Source organism: Haemaphysalis longicornis, unplaced genomic scaffold (assembly GCF_048455015.1).
Source record: "Haemaphysalis longicornis isolate Haplotype H1 unplaced genomic scaffold, Haemaphysalis longicornis Haplotype H1 scaffold_8, whole genome shotgun sequence".
NCBI lineage: Eukaryota > Metazoa > Arthropoda > Arachnida > Ixodida > Ixodidae > Haemaphysalis > Haemaphysalis longicornis.
Window position 1 is genome coordinate 46,113,130 of NW_027526445.1, and position 24,890 is coordinate 46,138,019.

General features: G+C 50.7%; 1 protein-coding gene across 1 annotated transcript in view; it reads right to left on the bottom strand.

Moving 5' to 3' along the window:
- LOC144148277 (uncharacterized) overlaps window positions 1-24,890 on the bottom strand; it is a 288,013-nt gene that overhangs the window by 29,785 nt on the left and 233,338 nt on the right. The window contains exons 22-23 of the mRNA XM_077679836.1: window positions 23,567-23,611; window positions 7,338-7,630 (exon numbers count right to left, since the gene is read on the bottom strand). Coding sequence (XP_077535962.1) covers window positions 7,338-7,630; window positions 23,567-23,611 — 338 coding nt within the window. The remainder of the gene's footprint in view (window positions 1-7,337; window positions 7,631-23,566; window positions 23,612-24,890) is intronic.

Here is a 24,890-nt window from a genome sequence, read left to right on the forward strand (position 1 = left end):
TGCCGTGGCTCGGGCCAGCCGTCTCTCTTGATGATGCTCCGGATGCATATTTTTGGGTAAAGGGGCCACACTAAGGTGCGCGCGTAACTCGTCCCCAAGCAAAATTTTTGTTCCGTGTTGGTCTGCATAGGAGATGCGGAGAAGATCTAAGATGGCTCTTCCGGTGGCACTTGCGGCTAGTCTGTTGTACTGTGCTGTGCGCTGGGCTTCGACGAGTTCGTCTAGGGTGTTGTGTATGCCCATTTCCATCAGTCGTTCGTTAGAGGCTGAGAATGGGATGCCCACTGCCAACTTGATGGCTTTGCGTATAATACGCTCAACTTTTTCTTTCTCTGTTCGAGTGAGCTTGAGGTACGGGGTGACGTAGGTAATTCTGCTTATAATGAAAGCATGCACGAGACGTAGTATGTTGCCCTCTTTGAGCCCATGGTGTCTGTTGGCTATTCTTGCAATTAGCCTACTAATTTGAGTAGCCGTGTTTTGCTGGGCCCGTATTGTGACCGTATTGGTTCCCGTTTCCTGTATGCGGAGACTGAGAATACGCATACACTCTGTTCGAGGAATGCATCTTCTCTGTAACGGAACCTGTATATCCGGATCATTTCTCGGCCTTCGACCGGCTGCGGTGGGTCTGAAGAACAGGATCTCCGACTTCTGAGGCGAACACGCGAGTCCGCGTGAGGAGACGTAGTTTTCAACAATCGTGGCAGCCTCTTGTAGTCTTTCTTGAATGTCTCCGTCCCTGCCTCCTGCGGTCGAGATTGTTATATCATCAGCGTAGAGGCTGTAATGCACGTCAGGAATTCGCTGTAGTAGGGGAGGTAACTTAATCATGGCCACATTAAATAGAAATGGTGATAAGACCGACCCCTGTGGGGTGCCACGGCTACCCAGACTTCTAAGGTCAGATTTGAGGTCCTGTACCGTTATTCGGGCGGTCCTTTGGGTCAGAAAGTCGGCTATGTAGTTGTACGCCTTGTTTCCCACGTTTAAGTCACTGAGATTATGAAGGATGGCACTGTGGGCCACACAGTCAAAGGCTTTAGTCAAGTCAAGCCCCATTATGACTCGAGAATCAAGTGGGGACACACCCGGGTTGTCAATTATTTGATGTTGAAGTTGTAACATCACGTCTTGGGTCGATAGGGAAGACCGGAAGCCCACCATGGTGTGCGGGAAAAGGTGATGCGTGTCCATGTGGTGGTTGAGACGGGTCAAAACCACGTGCTCCATTAGCTTCCCGAGGCAAGAGGTCAGTGAAATAGGCCTCAAGTTCTCTAACTTTAGAGCCTTTCCAGGTTTGGGAATGAGCTTAATCAGGGCGCTTTTCCACGTGGGTGGAAGGTTTCCCGTGTTCCACACCTTGTTCATGTAGGCGGTAAGAGCCTGTATGGACGAGTCATCAAGGTTGGTGATTACACGATTGGTAATACCATCAGGGCCTGGTGCAGATCGCGTGTTAAGATGAGAGATAGCCTCATACACTTCTGCTTTGGTGATAGGTCTGTCCAGCTCGAGGTTGGGTTTACCGGCATATGGCCTAGCTGGTTCTGAGGGGGCAGTCTGAATGTAGAGGTCCCGCAGCTTTTGCAGTAATGCGGTTTCATCTCCTTGATGCTCGTGTAGAATACTCAGTAGGTTGTTTACGCTGAGTGACGCGTCTTCCCTCTGGGTTTAATAGGCAGCGGATGGTGTGCCATGTTTTGGGGGTATTCATCTGCACCTCCATCCGATCACACAAAGTGTTCCATTGTTGGTTGCTCAGGTATGCGGCGTGTTTTTCGATTTCCTTGTTTAGTCTAGCGAGCCTTCTGCGCAAGGAGCGGTTATGCCGCTGCGTGCGGAGCTTCTTCTGTATACTGTCTTTGCCTCCCACATGTGCAGAAGTCGTGAGTCTATATTTTCAAGACTAGCCTCTTTCGGTACTACGTGTGTGGACAGGTCAACGTCATTTTGTAAACTTTGCACACATGTGTCCAAGTCCTCGATGGTAGGATCCTCTTCTGTGTCCGGCACCCGCCCTAGTTTACGGAACGAGTCCCAGTTTACTATCTTGTGCTTCCGGCCGGTGGGTTTAGACGGTCCTGCTGTAAGCGTAGTCTCCAAGATGAAGTGGTCACTACCCAAGTCTTTAAAGGTGTTTGTCCACGTAGCGCTTGGAGCATTATATACGAGTGTGAGATCGGGGGTGGTGTCTCGTTGGACACTGTTGCCTCGCCTCGTTGGGTGTGCCGGATCCGTCAGAAGTGTAAATTCAGTTGTTGTATGGCTTCCCAGACTTTCTGCCCTTTTTTAGTTGGCCTTGTGTAGCCCCATGCGGGGTGTGTAGCATTGAAGAAGCCCAAAATAGCCAACGGGTGTCCACGGGACGTGTAGAGGGCTTGGTGTAGTAGCTGCATGAGGTTGCGCGACTGTTTGGGTGCGCTGTACACATTTAAAATGTACAATCTCTGGACGTGCCGGGCAGACGTAGGAAGAATTTCTAAAAATACGTATTCAGGGCCAGGGCTGTTGACATACAGTTGTTTGGCGGGGATGTTTCTGTGCAGCAATGTTGTTACCCTCTGCTTCTGTGGGGCGTCTGTGTCAGCTGCGGTAGAGTGATACGCTTTATACCCTGAGAGTTTCGCCGGAACTTCTGTTTCTTGTAGGGCGATTACATCGGGCGTTGGCTGTGAATTATGATACAGGAAATTTAGGTACTGGTGCAATACTCCCCTTTTAGATCTGTACCCCCTACAGTTCCACTGCCATATGCGGTAGCTGTTATTACGTCTTGTCGTTATCATTGCGAGCTGTGTTTTGTTCAATCTCGTTGCTCACAATCGTGGCGGCCTTCACTGCATGCGTACGAGCGTAGGGAGGAGGCCGCGTGGGACCTGGGGAGCTGTGCGGAACACGCGTAAGGCTATATTCCAGGGGTGTCACCTTCCCGCCAATCGCCTCTTTGAACTTGGCGAGTGCTCCGGCCAGAGTGGTTACCATGTTGGCCAGCTTGTCAAATCGCTCGTCGAATTTCTTTTCCAGCTTGCTTTCCAGTAATTGTAGGTCGTTGTGTACTATTGGTTGTTGACGGGACGTGTTGTCGATGGCTCGTCGTTTCGGTGGGGAAGGGGTCAGTTCTGAGGTGTGTGTCACTTGAACTGCGGGCGTCATGGCCTGAGTAGATGTAGTGGTTGTGCTACGTTTCAGTTGTGCTATTTCTGCCTTGAGCTGTCTGTTTTCAGCCAAGACTTGATCAAGTGTGGCGCGTATGCTAGCTAATTCGGCGTGTGCGATACAGGTTGATGTTTGGGAGGGGTCTTGGTGAGTGTGTCCCTGCGAACTGCCCTTTAGGGAGGCCGTCGCTGCCCAGCTCACCTGTGACATTCCATCCGGTGTTCTGATGCTCTGTCGACCATGCTGTACAGTGGAGCTGTGCCTCGGACCACGCTTCTTCGATTTAGAGCGGAAGAAGAAGAGGTTGTCGTTCGTCGCCTGCGAGCTCAAGACACGTACCGGGGGTGCGCGACACAAGACGCTCTGCAGAAGGTGACGGCCAATGTGGCTAAAGCGTCACACACCGAATTTGCCAACTTACCCATGGAGATTCTCATCGTCCCAAACAAGCCCCTACATGATCACCACAAACATCGACGTCGTCGACGGGCTTGCCAAGGGAGCGGTGGGAAGTCTCAAGCTTTGCGAGCGAGGAGTGGTGGTCTTGACGCGGCGGCGTCCGGTTTCGATTCCACGACTCTCTGGCCGCGACGGGAGGTACGTGGCGCTCTTCCCACTACGCTACAAACCGAGACGCGAGCATGGCTACGAACACGCCTTATGTCCTTCACTCATTCAGTTGGTGCGCCCCGTCAAGAAGACCTATAACAACGTGTCGAGTGCCATTGACGCGGCGGGGCCCGGTTTCGATCCCACGACTCTCGTGACGGGAGGTACGTGGCGCTCTTCCCACTGCGCTGCAAACCGAGACACGAGCCTGGCTACGAACGCGCCTTATGTCCTTCACTTATTCAGATGGTGCGCGCCGTCAAGAAGACCTCTAACAACGTGTCGAGTCTTCATATGATGTGTGGGCGAATATTTCACGGTTTTACCGATAAGCATTTTAGCTTCGCCCCTCTCATCATCATTCACTTCGTGGAAATGGCGGGATTTTTTGCTTCGCGCCCCCCACTATTGCATCAAAGTCGTATGGATGCTTAGCACCCGGTCTACAGTAGATGTCAGTATGAATATGTTTCTTGTGCTTCCTATGTCGCTTGTGTGTATCTCTACGAGTGTGTGATCACATCCGTGTTGTGCCGCGACGTGTTGCGTTGCCGCCCCGGTGTTTCGTACAAGGATGGCTGTGCTCTTTTCTGTTGGGCCCGTATATGTTATGTATCCTGGCATGTGTGGCCTTACCTTTGTTTTGACTGGTTGTCGGTACCTGTCTCGTCCTCCGATGTGTAAGATGAGTTCCATGTCTTTGTCTCTGAAGCTCCTGCAGTTCCTTTGATTGACAGTAGAGACTTCGTTGTTGTCTTTCCGTTTCCGTTGCCGCTTACTGTTGGGATTCAGTGTCATCTTTTGGGCTGACGTCTATGCCACCTCACCTCTTTGCGATGGTCTCAGTATTTCAGCCCTCTGCTTCTTGAGAGACCCGTACCGTTTGCGAACTTCCACAGCGCTTCCCCTTCCCGCAAGGCGATAGTGCTTGACCTCCAACGTGGTGATACTGTCTTCCAACTTGCCTAATGCTGCCAGAATGGCCGTCTCACCTGGTGTTATTTGTATCTGCTCGTCTGCCTTCTTATTGATTGTTTGTTGCTGGTTGATATACTGTGGGGCTTCTTCTGCTTCCATCTCTTGTATTTCTGCATTCTGTGTTGTCTTGGGGGGTGCCGGCAACGCGACCTCTTTCTCGGCATTTTACGTGGTCCCTCACACATGGTAGCTACTGGTGTTTCTTCGTGTCCTTGTGTCTTTTTCCTCGCGTGTTACCTGTCATTTTTTTCTCATCAGCTCATTAACTCGTGGATTTGTGCATTTCGACGTTCAATGATTTTCTTTACCTCCGTTACCAGTGTGCTTTCACTTTGTGTAACATGTGAGGGGGTGGGGGAAGGGGATTCAGGGGCTCGAGCTTTGGGAGACTCATTGGCCCAGCCCACCTTTGTGTCGGTGTTCCCGCGCTGGTCTCCAGGGCCGCCCCTCGATCTCTAACGTCTTCATTGCATCCCGCTCTTAGCTCCGTCGACGTTGCCCGTCCAGCTGTCTCCCAGCACCGGTTTCCGGTCTGCGCCGCCGGCCTTGACCAGGAGCGCCCCTGTGGGCCACTTGCGCTCCTCCGTCCTCTGGGTTGCGGCCCTCGGCTGATGCTGCGCTCTTTCCGCAACGGTGGGAAATCCTCACCACATTGTTTCTGTTCTTGTTCTTGTTGTTGTCGTCGTTCCCATTGTCGCCTTCGCACCACGTACGGGCTCTTGAATCGGTTGGTGCACTCTTGGCTGCCTGTAACGTGCTGGCTACCGCATAGTTGACACTTCGGCTGGCAGCGTGTTGCGTGGTCTTCGTCCGGGTTTGGCTGTCCGCACCCGATACAGATTCTTGTGTCGGGGAAGGGGCAGACGTCGCCAAGGTGGGAGGCCTTCCCGCACTGTCTGCATAAGTCGTGGTGTTTGCAATACAGGACGCACCGCATCAACATAGGGCCGTATTTGACATAGTTCGTTACCCTCGTCCCGTCGAGCAGCACTATCGCCGCAGACGTCCCACCAATGCGGTGCGCCTGCAGCGCGGTGGGGTTGGTCTTGTTTGCAATGTTGTCGTTGATCTCGTCGTCCGTATGGGCGGCATCAACCCATCTGATCACGCCTTTTGCTGTTCCTTCTGCTGCTGCTCTGGATGTCCATATTGGGTGTGCTGTTTTCCCCACTGTGAGATTACGCATTCTGCTGTAACGCTGGGCTCGCTGTTCGCTTGGAATGCTTATTACGATGATGTTCTGAGCGGGGTTCGGGCTTATGGTGACCATCCTTGCTTCTTCTTTGCTAATTTGGGCTGCCGCAACGACCACCACCATTATTTCCGTAGCTTCAGTACGTGCGAAATTTAAGCCGTCACCTGGTCGGATGATCATTTTGGTCTCTTCGCATGGCATTGCCGGCATACGTGCTGCCTTCTTTATTCTCATTGTCACCCTCCTCGCGTAATTGATCCGCTCTCTCGGTCTGGATTGATGTTCAGACGAAAAAACGGACTCACCGGCATTCAGCTCAGTACCCAGGCGCTTGGTGCGTCTGCCGTCGGCCGTCCATCCCGCCGTATCGTTAGGCACAAAGTCCTCACCAGGCACTTGCACAAACATTCGTCCTCCGTGGTTGCCAAGTTGCAACCCCTTCACTGATGTTGTCGCACTCACTTCCATATCTGTCGTTTAGTCCATGTTGCTCTGCTGAAGCGCTGGCCGCTAGAGCAGGCAGCCGCCCGCGGTGGAGTCCGGTCGGCCGCGCTTAATCTAGGCGTGGCAGCCGATTCGGAAACAGTCCGGTAAATCACCAAATTCGATGTCGTCTGTGCCAAGTCTGGTATCAAATTGCCGCGAATGGTATTCTGCAACTCGTGGTTCTCTTGAATTCAACACAGCGTGAAAATTTCAGCGGAATCAAGCATTTCCTCGGGAGTCGAAATGAAACAAGTCTGCTCCCTCCGGAAATCGCCGCGTCCCCAACCCGAACTTGATAGAAAAATCAGCTAAAATTCAAGAGAAAAGCAAAAACATTGACGTACGCTGGCTAGCCTAAAGCACACCGCTCTTTCCTTAGTTGACACAATTAGATAGAAGACTCATAAAACAACGAAGAAAAAGTACCCGCACGCTAGCCTCTATCGCTAAAGCTCGGCGTTCGAGGTCTGCTCGGTTGACCAAACGTGAAAAAGAAATGAGAAAACCGTAAATACCCGACGTAGCTACCTTTCCCATAAAAAACCTTGTCATTAATGTCATTCTCAATGCTATTACAGCTTTCACCACACCAGGACTGAACCAACACAAAAAAATATCTGCTGCTCCTCTTAGACTGCCCACGACGCACGCCTGCCCGCCGCTTCCCGAGGCGAAAAGGTGCTCGGGCGGGGCACGCCAGCGCCGCGGCTCTGGGTCGACACTAAGGGCCTGACTCGGACGCGGCCGCTTTTTCTACTACCCAAGTATTCTAGTTCACTGTAACATGACGGCCCGCCCTCTGAAGCGAGGCTCGCATAGACAGTGGTGGCAGATATCCCTTTGGTATAAATTAGCACGAAACTCCGCTACGGATGAGGGGCGTTCATCCACCCACTCTTCCTTCACCCACCTCGCAGGGGTTACTGCATCGGCACTGGACACATCCCCGATGGTCCACCGTCTGGTTCTTGCCCAGTGGGCACTGGAGCTCCTCGCAGTTGGACGGCGGGCACTCCGTGGCCGCCGTCTGCCGCGGGAGGGGCTCCGTCGCTTGCTCCTCATTGGGCACCGGTGTGGCCAACATGGGCGGCTTGTTGCGCGGGTCCAATTCCTCGCCCGAATCCGGGGGCTCCCTTCGCGTTGATGGTAGCCACGGCACCGTCGGCGCCTTGTCCTCGTCCAATTCAGAGTCAGGTGTGTCCACTGCGAGTTTTGAAAGTTAGACAGCAGTGCTTGTGGCCACGGAGTTCCGTACTAATACCCTATATACTAGAAAGAGAACTGTCACTGACGTGCCGTGCAACCCTGGTGGGCGGCATGACAGCTCACAGTTGGTCTCTCTTACTTCCCAGACCACAATAGTTCTGAGAACTTTGCGGGCAGTATAGAAGTGCTCCCGCAATCAAAATACTACGAGCAAAAAATATGCAGAGATGCCCTGAAACCGGTATTGGCAGTCAAAAATTATAAGGTGGTGAGACAGCGTGTTTAATTTTTACATAGACTCATCTGTAACATTACTTCTTCCCACTCCGAATGACAAAATCAACGACAGCAACATTTTTACTGCAAATCAGTATATGTCTAACCCCCCAGTTTTCATTCCGGTGTCATCCATTTACCCGGCGCCGCTCCGGGGCTCCTCCTCACCACCGCTGACACCTCTTTCACAACTATTTTACCCCTCGCCTCCACCGATGCAGCGTTGGCAAGTTGTGCAGTGGGCAGCTAACGGTGGTAGTGCGGTTATCAGATGTTTGCGAACAATAATCAGAAGCACGGATGGGCGTAAAGAAATGCACTGACGATTACTACATTCCGTAATATGAAATTGGTGCGCAGTGCGAGCTGCAGTCTTCTCGGTCACGGCGCATGTCTGCTCCGTCTCAGGAAGTATTCGCGTGATCAGCGAACGTACGGCGGCGTGCGCTACTCTGCTGCTACCTGGCAGTGCGCCGCCGCCGCCGGCCAGCATGTTCCAGATTGTGTTTGAACCTCCCGCGCAAATGTCACGTGGTTCGGATTAGCCCCGTACAGGGGAGAAGATAGCATGTTGTTCCATATCGTGTTTGAACCTGCCACGCAAACGTCAAGTGGTTTGGGTTAGCGGAGAACGAACAGCACCTAGGGAAACCGTAGGGGGGAGCGCGGGATTTGGTTGCGCCACATGAAACGTGTGAGGGAAAGGCAGTGAGAGAGATGACGCCTGTAGCCGCACGTGTCGTACTCAATTCACCCTTCACTAGACGCTCCTCTCCGTTTTCTTTCTTTCGTCGCTGCCGCGTTCGCTCACTCGGTTACGCGGATATAAACAGACGCCGCTCCCGCGAAGCCGAGGTAACGGCTCCCAAAGGGCTGTCCCCTAAAACGGCTGAAACCCACCCTCGCCGTTTCCACTCAAATTCACTTCCCTTGTTACTGCGAATCCCTCCCGGTAGAAGAGAAACTTCTCCAGTTGGAACGCCAGCTTGAGCCCATATTTCTTTTTCAGCTTGGAAAGCTTTCGGAGCGACAGTTTCGGCGGAGTCTTTCACGCCCAAGTATGCGCCATCACCGGTTCCTGGTTTATGCGTGCACGGCTTGCGGGTAGGAAAAGGGGGGGCGTGCACGTACAGCTAGGCTTTGTGCCGCTACTGAAGAAATGCCTGTTGTGCTGGTTGGAGATTTAGATGTTGAAATTACGTGGCTCAAGGCGTTTAGTCGGCTGTCCTCCTCAATCAAGTGGTTTGGGTGTGGGTTGGTGTGTTACACAGACATCTTACACACACAGTAAGATGCATGCGAAAGGGAAAGAAAATGGACAGCCACATGTTCGTACGCGAGAATAGAGCTCAAGGGCTTCCAGGTTTTAAATCGTTATGGGACGGATGCATGCCGTACGTTTGGAGGAAGAAGAGCAAAAACTGAAGCGTTGGCCTAAACACAAGCGCGAATGGGTGCAAAAACAACGGAAAGCTGCTGGCACCACCGTTACCAACTGAAGTTCAGCTCGTCGAGTAGCGGCGAATCCCTCCCGGATGAACAGCAAATTGCTTGCTTGGAACGCCGGTGTGAGCCAATATCCCTTTTTCGGAGGGCTTTCAGGGGATATTTTCGACGGCGTCTGTCCCTTATAAGCACGTGCACATGACCGGTTGCGGTTTATGCGTGCTCACGCTTGTAGTGGAGAATAGTGGGCGGGAGGAGGGGTGGCGTGCACGCGCATCTAAAGGTTTCATGCCCGTAGTGATGGATGACATGTCCGTTGTGCTGGTGCGAGGTTTAAACATGGACGTTGAGAGAGAGAGAGAGAAAATTTTTTAATTAGACCAAAGAGGTCAGCCCTGCATAATGCTGGGCTTGCTACTTCAGATGGTTGGTGAACATGTGATAAGGGCTTGCTACATGAATAACACAAATAAGAAAAAAAGAAAAAAAAACGAAAGAAACTCCACCAGACAAACACATGAACACACATAAAAAACAAAAAAAAAGAGTCACAGGCAGTCACAGGCTGGAGTCGAGTCCAGAGTCTCTAAGGAAACGCGCAACAGCTTTAAAACCCCGCACCGCCCTGTCTTCGCTGTTCCAGGGGCCGAAAAAGTCCTCCATGCTGACAGCTCTCGACCGTAATAAACTTCGCGCTGTCGTTCGCGCCGAGTTAAAACGTGGACAAACGCAGAACAGGTGTTCAGTGTCTTCTCGTACACCACAAAGCGTACACAGAGGTGATGCCATCAGACCGATTTTGTTAAGAAAGGATTTTGTATAGGCTACTTTGAGGCGCAGGCGATGTATAGCCCACTCTGTTTGCCTCGATAAACCGTGAGGTATACGAAATGTACACTGCGGGTCGATAGCGTAAAGGGGGGCGTACTGCAGGTCCGGGTTCCGCCAGTGCTGCAATTGCATGCGCCATCCAAGAGTTGTGGCTATTCCATTGATGTCCTCCTTGGATAAAGGCAGTTGTACTGGTGAGCTCGTGGAATAGCCCTCGCGTGCGAGCCGATCCGATATCACATTGCCCGTGATGCCACAGTGTCCTGGCAGCCACTGCAAAGAAATAGTGTGCCCGTTGCGGAGTACTTCAGTGTGTATGACGTTGATTTCTTGTATCGATTGGCCTTGATTACTTCCATGCTTGAGAAGCGTTTGTAGCGCAGAGCGGGAGTCCAGGAAAATTACCCAAGCTTTTGGAGGGCAGTCCCTGACAATGTGCATCGCAGCTCTTACTGCTGCCAGCTCGGTTTTTGTAGCCGATGTCTTGTGGCTGAGCTTTTCGTTCAAAGAGACCCCCGAAGATGGCACCCATACACCTATGGCGGAAGATTCAGAAGTCACGGACCCATCAGCATATACGTGGGTATACCCGCCATAGCAGCGAGATATATGCTGAAGTGTGTAGTAGGTCAAGGCCGGTGCAGGCATCGCTGACTTTTTCCCGATTCCAGGCACTGTTGTTGTTATTGACCACGTAGAAAATTGCCAAGTTGGTAACTCGGGTCTAATAGGACGTCGATAGTAAACCGGCAGGAATTCGTGCACATGACTTGTGGAGCTATCTACCAAAGGATGGGCAAATGAACCGCTAACATGGCGGAAGCAGACACGGATATTTTCTTGTCTTAATAGTACCCTGGCTGAGAGGCATCTCGCTTCACAAAGTGTCCCGGACGTTGAAGTGCACTTAGGGAGTCCCAGGCACATACGCAGAGCTTGCGCCTGTAGTGCCTCTAGCTGATTGACGTTGCTCTTGGACAGTGAACCGAGGGTAGGCAGGCTGTAGCGAAGCAGACCAATAAATAGTGCCTTGTAGAGTCGTAGCAGCGAAGCAACCGAGCAACCCCATGCAGTGCCTGCAAGCATCCGTAGGATGTGCACGAAAGACTGTAGTTTGTCTTTGAGGCATCCAATATGATACGTCCATGACATTGACCTGTCAAATACAATGCCTAAGAATCGATGACATCGCACATATGGTATGGTGCAGCCTGCTATAGTCGGGGCATAATGAGACATGTCGCGTCTTGTAAGTGCCATCGCAGCGCATTTTTCAGGAGAAAGAACCAGTCCACAATTTTTCAGGTATCGCGCCAATCGTCGGATCGCGAGTTGCAGCTTCGCTCGTATGCTTCGGCGGTTTCTCCCTGAGCATCAGACACATATATCATCAGCATACAATGATACATTCACGCCAGAGGGTAATACTTTTGGGAGACCAACAAGACAGATGTTAAAGAGAGTGGGGCTAAGGACACCGCCTTGCGGAACACCTTGTCTTATAGTGTGATGGGTGGTATCTCCACTAGTAGTGGTCATATATACAGTCCTGTCTTGAAGGTAGTCCTTTAGCCAGGTAAACATCTGCCCCTTGATACCTGCGGCCGTCATTTCTCGGCAAATAGCATCATTGGCGACACTGTCAAAGGCAGCTTTGATGTCCAGAAAGACAGCTACGACAATGTTCTTTGACACCATCTACTGGGTTATGTCCCGTGATAACATAAGAACATTATCTATGCTATTCCTTCCACGCATGAAACCCGACATTTGTGGTGGATATACTGCCCTGTTTTCACGGTCCCAGACCAGGCGCTCCAAAACCATCTTCTCCATAACCTTGCCAATGCAGCTCAAAAGTGTTATTGGTCGGTAGGAGTTCATGTCCTATGGTGACTTGCCCGGTTTGAGAACTGGTCTCACAAGCCCGATCTTCCAGCTGGCAACGAGGCACCCTGTGCTCCAGGAAGAATTGTAGATGGAGAGTAACTGCTGAAGGGCCTTCTCACCAAGATGGGCCAACGTGGAATAGGTAATCTTGTCAGAGCCTGGTGCTGACGATCGGGTCACAGACGCTAAGGCTTTAAGGAGCTCCCGCATGGTGAAAGGACAGTCCAAATTCACAGCATTTGATGTAGAGTCCGGATGTCGCGAAAAAAGACACTAAAGTGGAGGTGGAAGGGAAAGTGATCTGCTTGCAGTACGCTTCCGCCACTTCAATCTCACTGAGTCCGCTACGTAGAGCCACTGATGGAAATGGGCGCATCTGACACGGCTCCGACTTCAAGCTTCTGACTACGCGCCAGATGTGCGAGAGAGGCTTGCGTGGGTCCAGCCGTGAGCAGAACAACCTCCATTGCTCCTTGCCAAGCTTGTCGATGTGTTTTCTCACGTGCTTTTGTGCGCGCCGGGCAGCACGGATATCATCTGGCGATAACGTCCTTCACACACGGCGTTCGGCTCGGCGCCGGATGGCTCGAAGCCGTTCGTATTCAGCGTCCGCCGCAGAGCGTGACTTCAATTGTTGAACTCGAATTGTGCTTGCGGCAGCGGCTTTTGTTACAATCTCGACGAGCTCGTCGTGAGTTGTGATTCTGTCGCTGGAAGCCTCTAAATGAGCTCTGTGGCCATTCCAATCTACCGTAGCAACTTTGGATTGGAATGATCCCCCGCGTAGACCCTTGATAAGGATATAGGTTGGAACATGGTCACTTCCAAGGGTTTCAATGTCGGCGTGCCAGGTTACAAAGTTCATCAACGAGAAGATACCATTGTGACGTCCAACGCACTAGCCGTCGAGCCACGAATGAATGTCGGGGTTCCTGTATTTACCACCACCAGTCCTGGCTGACTGGCCGCGTCCAGCAGGCGATGACCCCTCACGGTGAGTTTGTCACTTCCCCAAGCAGGGTGAGGAGCATTAAAGTCGCCTGTTAGCACATGTGGTGGCTGGGTAGCCGTGAGCAGGGAACTAAGCTGTTTGGCGTCAAACATGCACGGGGTGGTACATATGCTGCGATTACAGTGAACGTAATATTTTTATGTTGCACCGTAGCTGCGACGGTAAGTGTCCCCACGGGAGAACTGCTGAGCTCGGGCAGCGTGCGCGCCAAGTCCGCCAGACAGGCGGAGGAGGCGGCGATCGCGCTGGCCCTGCTCCACCCCGGGACGAGGACGGTGTTCAGCGACTCCAAGTCGGCCATCGCCAACTTCGCCAGGGGCACGGTGTGCAGGACGACGATGCGCATCCTTTCCGGCATCGGGGAGGGAGCGCGCACGAACATCGCAACGACCGTACGGCGGTTTCCGGCCCACATGGGCCGGAGCTCCGCAACGGCCACCGAAACGTCAACGAGGCAGCCGACGCTGCGGCCCGTGATCTCGCCGCGTGCTGGGCCGCGCCAGCGACGGACGCCGACGACGACGAAGACTCGAGCAACGACGAAGATGGCAACGACGCAGAACCCCTGACTACGTACGGTGCGACGCTGTGCTGGTACAGGACAGAGAGGCAGGCCTACCCTCCGCCCCACCCGGGGCTCGTGAGGAGGGAGGCAGTGCTTCTACGACAGTTGCAAACCGGGACGGTGCTAACGCCGGCGCTCGCGCGCCACGTGTGCCCGGACATGTACGAAGACGCGGTGTGCAGTGTTTGTGCGCGTGTGAATGCGGACTTGGCCCACTTTATGTGGGGATGCGACGATCACGACCCGAGTGACGGGAGGCCGATCCTCCCTCCGGACATTACGAACTCGATCCGTTCCTCGGAGCGCGAAAGCCAGCTGAGGGCCATCCAGCGGCTCGAGGCTGCCCTGGGCAAGCAACGGCGAAAGGGGAACCCGCACTCCTCTCGGCCTCCTCCCGGGGGAGCAAAGGCTAGGGGCGACCGCGGTGGCACTCCGAGTAGCCCGCGCCGACCGGACGCAGTCCTCGGGGTTGGCCCGACGCCGCGGTGAGCGGAGAAGACTACGGGACGGTGAAGCCCTGCGCGGCCTGATCCGTCCCTGACTGCAGGAATCTCAATAAAGTCCTTTCTCTCTCTCTCTCTCTCGACCAGTCCTTGGGCACAGTGTGCGATATGAAGGTGAAGTCATTCCGAATCGCAAGAAGAACCCTGCTTTGGTCTGCGCCTGTGGCAGACTGAAAAATCGAGTATCCAGAAAGGCGAATTCGGGAAGGCAGCCGGGACTCTGAAATAGCTATAATTGGGAAGCGGTGCTTTTGGATGAGTTGCCGGAGGTCTGATAGGCGGCTGCGGAGACCACGCGCGTTCCATTGAAAGACAGTGGCCTTGTTACGAATTTCATTTAGTACAGGAACTGGAGATGTAGACATTGTTGTTACCGCCATGGTGAGAATATCGGTGAGACTAAATCAATGAGAGTAAGTATGGCGTGAGCCACTGGGGAGGAAGGAGGAGTGAGGAAGTTGCGAAGGGTGCCCAGTATCATTCCCACCAAATGGAAGACGTTTGTCCAGCTAGGGTGCGTGCTTTGATCGCGCGACTGTTTGGATCGCCTGCGAGGTGCAGGTTTCGGCGGTTCCGTACCGGGGCCCTGCCTAGGCATAGTCGCCACTTGCTCTGCAGGTGCTTGACCAGGCTGAGGTGGCAATAGTGGAGGGAAATTTTGAACCTCTAGCTTTGGAGGCGTGGTGTTCACTCTAGTCTGCTTAGTTGCATTTCTAGCAGAAGCTGACCCATCCTTGCGGAGATAATGACGCGGCTTCTGTAATGCGGCTTTTGCCGCCATGTAGTCCATGTTTTCTGAGGTTTTCAGATTGTAGATGCCCTTCTCTTTTCGCCGCACAGAGCAATGAGAATCTGTCGATTCATGCGTCCGTCCACAATTCGCGCAACAGAGGTTTTCAGTGACGCAGGCAGAACGCTCGTGATCCCCACCGCAACGAGGACATCGCTGCGAAAGCTTGCAGACACTAGCCACATGACCGTAACGCTCACACTTGGTGTGGTGCACTGGCGTGGAGTCTCGTGGTACCCGTATACTCGGTACCGGGTATAGCCCAAGATTACATGTTCCGGAGTTGTCTCTGTGCAGAACACAATCCGTACATTCTCGGATTTTTCTCCTAAGCGCCTAGCTGACGTAACGGGAACCCTTTGCCGTAGTGCTTCAAGGATTTCAGAATTTGAGAGGTCTACAGGAACGTCCTTGATCACCACAACTCCACAGTTCTTGGGGCGGGGCTCATAAGCCCTGACAGCAATGCCACCAACAGTGGAGACTTTCAAGAAGCGTTCCGTAGCGGCAGCATTTCGTGTGTCCAAAGCCAGGAGGTTGAGGCGGTGATTTGGTCTAACTTGAAGAGCCCTGTCAGGAAGAACTTTCTCAAAGGCATCTTTGAGTGTTAGCGGGTTAAAACGTGTGATGGCGTTCTTTGCGTCCACGGGCTTAATAATGACTGTTAGGTTGTGCTTAGGGGCGCTTACATGAGGTTGTCTGTCAAAAGCGAAGTGCGAGCGCTTTGTGCTACGACGGCGCTTTGAAGGAAGTACGAGTTCGAAACCATCGTTTTGGTCACACATATTGAGCTCCTCATGATTTTAGATGACTGTAGAAGATATACTTGTTATGTCAGAGAGCATGTCCGTCTGGCGTAGCTTGAAAAATTGGCGGAGCTGTTCGTGCAAGAGGTGGCGTGAGTAGTTAAACCTAGTAGCCCAGAAGCTTGCGTCGTTGCGGATGAAGGACGTTGAACGGTTTAATTGGACCTGCAGTGCCCGGAGCCTTTAGTGGCAGAGCGAATGGGGTTTCTGTGTAAGGCTATGTTCAGATTACCGACGCAAAACCCGTATCGTGATCTATGGACGTAAAAAAATGCCATGTCACGCAGTTCCGTTGGCTGAAACGTGAAATGGCGTCATTCTTTAAACTTATTACGACAGTTGCTGCAAAAGTCTGAACCCGGCCTTATACACAAACAGCAACATGCTTACGACGCGGGAGGGACACAGACAGTTCCATGTTAATCTACAAAAAGGAAGCTTGGATCCGTGATACGTTGATTCAGGTAATTCGCTAGGAGATATGCTCCATCTCAAATTACGATAAATGGGCTTTGTTTCGTGCACTCCGTGGACGGTGTCCAGCTTTGCAGGTCATCCTTCTTCACAGAGTGGAAGGGCACTAATTTTATTTAGCTTGCCTTGCACGAAGCTCTTTAAAAAAATCCGTCTTGACTCAATATTTTAACATCTACACTTTTGTAGTGATAAAAAACTTGTGTTTAGCAACAATATTGTGGTTTTTTAGTCACGAAAAACTCCCAAGTTTGTTTGCAAGCCATGCCAAGTAAAAACGAAACACTTCAGCACAGTACACGACAGCATCTCATTGAAATGCAGCTTGTGTAGGCACTAGCTCCACGTTTCCCTGTAGTGTGAAACTCTATGCCCCACAGAGAAGAACCCTGTCAGGCTTTCATCAACGCTTGCGATATCTGCAATCAAGGTACATAAATGCCATTTTACAGTTACAAGCTATTAGGCCGAGTTGTAATTAATAAAAGGACTTTGGTAGCCAGAGCACATTCAGGAAAATATGATTGCGTAGTGTGTTTGCATAAAAAGACGTAGTGTTTTTTTCTTCTTTTTTTTAGAGCCCTGCCGTTCCTTCATGCTTATCAAAGCAGGTGGCAGCAAGTAGAGCGAAACAACGAAACAATGTTGAAATGAAAATAGAGATGCTCCAAATTTGCAGCAAAATTATGAGCTTCTGAAAAGTTGCACAGTGCAGGAATATTCGGAACGCTAGAGCCTTCAAATCCTTCAAGCAAGTATCAGGGCGATAACAACCTGTGACCACGACATGTTGTTGTGTTGAAGTATAAGTTTAGTATGAAGCCTTTCTCGAGATTGATCTTTATTCGACACGCACTTCTACATGAGCCATTCTCACTGCTGGTTCAACGAGAGTCTGTTTCTCTATTCAGTGTTTATTTTATCAAAACAGCTCTCTAATTACAAAAACAAACAACGGCTTACCAGACAAGCCTTAAACTGCCCTAAGAAGCAGGGCACATTACACTGCCTTCTCTACCTTCCGAGAAGTCCCTTTGTAAATGTTCACGTTCGTTTCCACCAGCTACACATTGCTGCAATATGAGCCACAGCAGAACGTTGCAAGGGTTCAGTGGATGTGGGCGTCGGAAGAGACTCTGTAATATTTGGCTAGGACTGCAGCCAGCGGCAGCACTGTGCAAAGTGCTTTCATGAAATCAGCTGAGGGACTGTAGCATTTGCTGTATCCTTCACTTGTTCCCACTACCTAATGAGACACCACCTCCTTCAAGTCCGAGTCTACTTAGTTGATAACTCGTTTCTGACGTAAAACCCGCCACAAAGCCAGGATGGCCATTTTGTACAAACGTTACGTGGAAAAAGTCCAATTGGTTGGACAACTGTATGCATCAAACGAGTGAGTCGTGGAATTTACAATACATGATAAACCTACCCTATCAAGGTCGCTTGCTTCCTCCTGGTAAGGTTTGACAGCTCTGTAGCGGCGTTTGCCAAGAGCGTGTCGTAACAGTAGACCAAGGAGCAGTCATTTTATGTGCGGAGTGCCTAACGACCGCAAAATGTTCGTCCGCGTCTGTGCGCATAGCATTTACAATCGCAAAAAATCCCAGAGGCACCGGCGAGATTCGAGCCTGTGTATGCGGTAGACCAGACAGAGTTAGTATCAGTCGTCTTACCCATTGGGCTACGACCGTCAGTTGGTACCCGACAGTAAAACGGCTTACTCCCTCGCCTGTAACAGTACGGAGAACCTTAGGACCTCCCAATGTCCATCCGTGCCCACACCCGCATCGAGGGAAAATCAAGCGAATTGGATTTGAGCCGTGAGTTGCAGTTTAATTTAGGGAAAAATCAAGGTGCAACTCCCGGCACAGATCGAATGCCGGTCGGGGCGCAAATCGTATGTCACTCGGGACGCAACTTGGATGTCATTTCGAGTCCCCGTACTCCGCAACCTCGACATCATCCACGGAGTGGAGATGCTGTCATTTTTATGTTTATCGCCCGCCATTATTTCAGAACGCGATTAGTCATTGCCTGTCTAAGCCAAATATAGGCTTCATTCATTCCGTACTTGCAAATGTTACACCACTCAGAAGCAGCCAATTTCCTCTTCAAATGCACACAAAATGTTTGTAAACTCTGATGTTATATGTAACTGCTTCTCATTGTTTGTGTCCCCTAGGAGGTACAATCGTGATACATTGAAATACGAACGGAGCGCGTGGCTTTCAGTACACGCCACGCATCCTGGCGTGGAGCCGCGTATATGCAGTAGGAATACATTACGAGAGTTCGCGTGCAACCTTGGTATGGAAAAACCATTGTTCGGCGTGTAAGCCTTTTGGTTCGTCTAACCATGGCATTCGGCGCCCGGTGGTGTGAGCGTTATCTAACTTCGTAGCTGCACTAAGTGAAAATGGCGCACGCAGCTATATTCATTCATTTTTTTTATTTCGTGCCGAGTGCCCAACCAACGCCGCCTGTATAAACATTGCCTAACGCGTGAGCGAAAAATGGCCAAACAGCCACTCTCCTGTTGCTCTCTCCTACCCTTCCCCGCTCCGTAGCCTTCCAGCGTGCTTTCGTGTCCGCCAGCCAGCGCCGCTTCTCGGAAACTATGCAAAATAGTGGAAAGTTTGTTTAGCGTTCCCGAGGCGGCGCTCCTACGCCTTCTTGTTTTTCACCATGCCTGTCTGTCTTCGTCTGTCACTGATAAAACTTCCTTTGTCACGAAGGAAACTCCCTTGCGCTGCCGCAGGCCGATGCCGGCTTTGCGCGCTTATCTACTCGGATCACAGGCCCTGACATTTTCTGAGTGGGGCATCCCACTTCTATCCCCTCCGCATTTAGGTATTGTTTTGACCCCGCTGTTCGCACTCCGCATCGGTACGCACTTCTAAAATTGAGGACTGTTGTGTAGAAGCGCCCGGACAGCGTGGCGGGATTCCAGCTGCTTATCCTTTTGTTTCCTATAATTTTCTGAAGTTTACAAGCACGTGATATTATTGGAAAGTAATCGTAGAAGTGAGCGCCTGAACAAAAAAACGTGCACGCAATTTTTCCTTCTCTAAATACTCCAGGAAGAAAAATATCAGTAAAATAATGGCTGCCCCATCCCAAATATCGTTTTTCTGTTAGCTATATGTCTACCCGACAATCAGTATGTCCTTACACTATTTCAGTCCGCCTTTGTATTTATCTTTGGAAAAATGCAGCAAGTATGAAGCGAGCGACACGTTGAACAAGATCCCCCAGTGCGCCACAGAACTAGCGCCCCGTCGCGGCTAAGATGTAAGCGAAACGGCCCTTGAAGCCTAACAGGCAAGCTGACAGACACACGTCGTAGAAGTGGGTGCAGCGTTCGCGACTCGCGAGTCGTGACGTAAGGCGAGATGTCCGCCGGCACGCGCCACATAGCGGATCAGTGCCTGAACTAAGCGTCCCTACCCTTCCCATTGAAAAGTGCGCGACGCGTCAGGCAATGTTAATACAGGCGGCGTTGGCCCAACAGACGATGGAAAGGCGATGGTCTTTCCGTACCAAGGTTGGTCCTGAACGCTCGTAACTTGTTCGTACTGTGCATACGCGTCCTGTCACCAGGATACGCGTCGTGTATTGAAAGCCCCGTGCTCCGCTGTTCGTATTTCAATGTATCGTGATTGTACGTATTGTATTTATTCTCCTGAGAGCCCTTTCCTTCTGGTTATAAGCCTATCACTCTTCAACATGTATCTCTTTGAGCTTATTTTGGTGAATCTTGTGGTTACCCGGTATCTTCCCGATGAGCAAAAATCTACACACTTTCTTTGTGTGCCAAAAAAAAAGAAAAAACCTATGTGTTTGTCTCCTGCAACTGCTGTTTTCTTTACTGGCGGCTGCAGTGAACGTCTTTCCGGTTGTCGGTTTCTAAACACGGTTCAGCCTTTAACCCCTGCTCAGACCTTGAGCTCTTTTCCTTCTCACACACTGTCAGGGCCTAGACGAGACCTCTTTCAACCATAAAATCCACCAGCTACGTTCTAGACACTCATCGCAGTTGCATTTGAATGTCCTGGGACTGCACCAACACCACTTTCATGCCCGGCCAAAGTGGTGGCGCATGCCCGGACCCACGTCAGCAGCAAGACAGACGACACCATGGTTAGCAAGACTAGTCCCCACAAACGGCATGCAAGTACAGCATCCTCGTCGGGCAAGGCATGTCAGCAGTGATTGCAAGTAGCAGCAGCATCTACGTCGGCCGCCACATACTTGTGACCCCCTGGCAGAAGCTCATGCAGATCTTCGTCCTGAAGCGGTTCTTATTGCCCTCGCGGCCGGTGTATACGAAAGGCAGGCAGCGGCACGTCTTTACATCTTAGAAGCACCGGGCATACACCTGCTGGCATCGGCCAGGGGCCACCATCATCTTGCAGACCACTGCGACAAGTTTCGGGGTTTTTTTTCTTCCATCATGTACGGGGCATACCACGTGCACGTCGGGGCAACCGAGAATCTCTCCTAATAAAGTTCAGTCGGAATTTCTGTTACTGCCTCTCACAGATGAATGGAAGCTGCCAAGTGCAGCCAGCAGGAATGGCAAATGCAACGTGCAGGAGTAACAAGTGCTTCCCCTGGGTCCACTCACTCCTTCGTCACTGTCACTTACTTTTCACGCTAAACGCTGTCCTAAATAAGCTTTAGACGACATCTGCCATGCAGGCTGATCCACATTGCTTTCTCTTAGTCTGATTTCTACAGTGGAACCGTGATGATACGTCCTACGGTCTTACGCTGATATGCTTGTACGACAGGTCACGACGGAATGCTCGCGGGGATAAACTGGCATTTTTCCCATATTTTAAACCGCTTCACCGCCTTGTCCCGACCTTCCCTTATTCTCAACCCCCATTTGACGTTGCTCAATGTGCAAAGCCCCGCAGGCAGGCCAGACCACTTGCTACTTGCTGGAGAGATGCAAGCAAGCAGGCGCGTACTGGCAGGCGGTATTTAAATCTTGATGGCCTCGCGCAGCAGCAGAATGCCAACACGCCGACTGCGCGAAGACAAAGTCCAGGTGGCCGGTGGGTCGTAAATGTGAAGCTCCCATTGCGCCGGCAAATGTGAAAATATGTAGGACTCAACCCCACGGTGATGCAACCCAACACCCGCTTTCCTCGCCCACTTGACTATAGTTACTCCCTCTCACGACACTCTCTCTCCCCTTTCTCCCCTTCTCTGATCTCGGCTTATCAGTGTTTTTCAAATACATGTTGTCGCCCTCTTTTCCTTACTTCCCCACTTTTTTCCATTTTCCATCCCTGCCTTGTACTATAGTTCGTTTTGCTTGGCCTTGGCAGTTCCGCACTCTCACCTTTTCCTCAATCAATTTGCTCGGCCGCGTCGACCTCCAAACTTATCTTGCGCCCACGCGGTACATGGCTGGTGGCCTAGCGCAGACACCGTGGATCGGAGGGTGACCCAAAATAAGCATTTCTTTTTTAAACAACTTTAAATTTTACCTAGGGGCTCAGAAATTTCGCAAGAACACACTAAATATCGAACTCTAAATAACTTCCTAGCCCACTTGCCACGTGAGACCGTCTACTCGGGCGGCATTTACCCGTACCCTGATCATACGACACCCCGGTCATACGACGCTTTCGCGAGGTCCCTTGAAAGTTGTATTAACGGTAGGGGTGTGCGAATACTCGAATACGAATCGCATAGTACTTCCGCGAATAATTCGATTCACGAATCGAATATCTACTATTCGATATTTCGAACAGTCGAGTGGAGTTTCCGAACGTTCCCTGGCTTCGCCAAAGCGAGAGACGTCGGTGCACGCTACCGCACTGCTGCTACACCGTCTGCTCGGCAAGTTTCATCCAAATAGCGCTTTCTACGAGTGCGCCCTGCAGAGGCCCTAAATTTTATCCTTCTGCGCGGAGTAATCTGCGATTGCATTGATCAGATCTTTTTTTCGAGCTGTCACCGTCGACTTTGGCCACCATTTTTAATTCTGCGACTGGATGTTTACATGCTAGGGCAGCTTTTAGTAAAGACCGCTGCCGTTCTGACAGCACCTCCGTTAGTTTGAAATCAACAGCGGTTCTAGCTGTTTTTAATGCAGTTGGGGTACGGTTACGGCGTATTTACTTGTTTTTTAGACCACAGTGGATAGCGCAGGCTTGTCCACGGCGACTGTAGTGAAAACTTTCTATCCGGTATGCATTATTCATGCTTCGCGCTTCCCATGTGCTTCCGAAGAACTGCCTCATCGTGGCCCATGATTGTGGTTGTGCCCTGTTTTCGTGTCTTATTGTTCATGCCTGCAATGTGCTCGCTTCTGAGTTACGAAGCGCTCTATAGTCGTTCCCTATGATTGCAGTACAGCAATTCTAGTGGAAGGGTTCTTTTTTAAATCCAAATGCGTACCGTGCCCGCTTTGGATTCCTAGAGTACCGCCGATGCGAGTTCAAAAGTGTGTTCTCCGGGTTGAAAAAGAACGCCACGTCTTCTGAACATGTCAAGTAGCTTCTGCTTTTGCACAAAAACCTGTCAAAAATCGAGGCCTGCAAAAAAAAGTTGATATTCGATATTTTACTCCATACTCAGCTTTTTTTTCTGAATTTGATTAGATATTGTAATACTTTACTAGCGGTAATCGGCATTCGCACACCTCTAATTATTGGGGCTCAACTTTAGCTCTTTTTTCACTCTAATTTGTTGCGCATGTTTGAACCTATTGTTTTCACCATGTTAACACAAACTAGGTATGGGGGACTTAACAGTTTTCCTGAGTGATGAGTCTGCACAGCCCCTCCCCCCATATCCCCCCCCCCCCCGAAAGTACACACATCCCAGTTATGGCCTGAAACGAGTTCCAGAAAAGTTGCTGGGAAGAAAGGTAATGGTCCTGTGGAAATAGAATGAACGTTATGTCTGCCTTGAGCAATTAAGAGATGTCATCTTTTGCAACAAAGTAAATACGGCGAAGAGCGTAGTGAACTACAAATCAAATAGTATGTACCTATGCAGAGGCATGAACGCTAGAACAAGGGCAGTTAGGATTAAAAAGAAATGCTAGAAAACTGGCAGCACATGATGTAGGCAAACTGTTAATAAGAGAATCAACGAGAGAAATGGTTACTGCATTGGCAAACACAAAAGGACTGCCACCGTGGTGAGAGATAAGTCACAGCAAAGGTGCACTGAGTATCATGCGCGCACCACCAACACAATTGCACGTAACTGAAAGAATTCTATAAAAGTCCTGAGATTTTACAAAAGTGCACAGAGCACATTTCTAATGCGCTGATGTGGGTACCATTATTGTGGGAGAAGGGACAGGTTACCTTTGCCAATAGTTCCAGGTTTAGGGGTGCGTCGGGTGGGGATGACTATTTCAGGGAGAAGGAAGAAATAAAAATACATCAGGAACAGGACAATTCATTCGCCATCATCGACACAAGTTTCAACATGCACCAAGTTAAAAATTGGCCGCGTATCTGCTCCTTTCATTGCAAATGTCGCCAAAAGACGATAGTCTTTATCGACTTTTGCCAAGTAAATGCATCCCTTCGCTTACCCGCTCACCTCTCATGTTGTTCCTCTTGCGTCGCGCCCCTCCCAAGGTAAAGACACCAAAGGTTTGCGTAAATCATTTTAAATTTACCGCGTTCCACTGCTCCAGGCCAGGTGTTTCGATGCCAACGCTGCCGTACGGCGGAGATGCGCGTGAATCGAGACGCCCTACTTCAGCGTTTATAGAACCGCGTTGCCCTAATCCACGTGCGTTCCAAGCAGAGCGTGGCACCTATCTAGTGGAACCTTTCGTAACTGTCGCCGGTTGATGTCTTAAAATGGCGCCAGGAGCTATAGTGCGCGGGCGACAGCAGACGACGGCGGAGTGAATTTTTTTTCTGCAGTTGATGAAGTATTTAATTTAGCAAAAATCAAGCTTGTATGATTTTTTATAAAGAAACACTGCAAGTATCACTTCTGTAATAATTTTATGTCTTATATTTGCGTAATGTCTTGTTCTTCTTGAACAATGTTGACAAGGATGAACTTTACACCGGACTTAGACGGGTATATTTAGCTGTGACTATATAAGACTATTGCGCAGGCCTTGTTTTATTTTGGCCGGGTTGCTGAATCGAGTCACAGACAGACAGACAGACAGACATACAGACAGACCAAAATTTCTGGGTTTAAGTACCCCAAGAAAGCCTATCGTCTTTAAAAGTAGCAGTGAAAGCGGCCGAGTCAGACTGAAGCCGGCGGTTAGACGAACATGTGCTTTGCACACAGTAGTGCGGTTCGCTTCTTAGAAAGAGACAGTGTTTGAAAAACTCATTGAAAATTCGGGAGGTGGGCACATAATTCCTTTGACGTACCTAAAGCGAGCCGGGTCTGAGGCTACAAAAGATTGATTGAATAGCAGGGGAGTGCATTCGGCGGAGAGAACTTCTCTTATCACTTGTATATAGCACAAATGCTGCATGCCAAGTTAATGGCGCCCCATTTTATCGTAGGCAGATGAGAGGTGCCCATCTCGCCGCTGAAGCAGAAAGGAGTGTACATAAGGTGGTTGAATGTAGTGCCCCTTTTTTGGCGAGGAATTAAAAATGGTCGCTGGTAAATGCCTACTCCAAGGTTGCATCGGCCAGCATAATG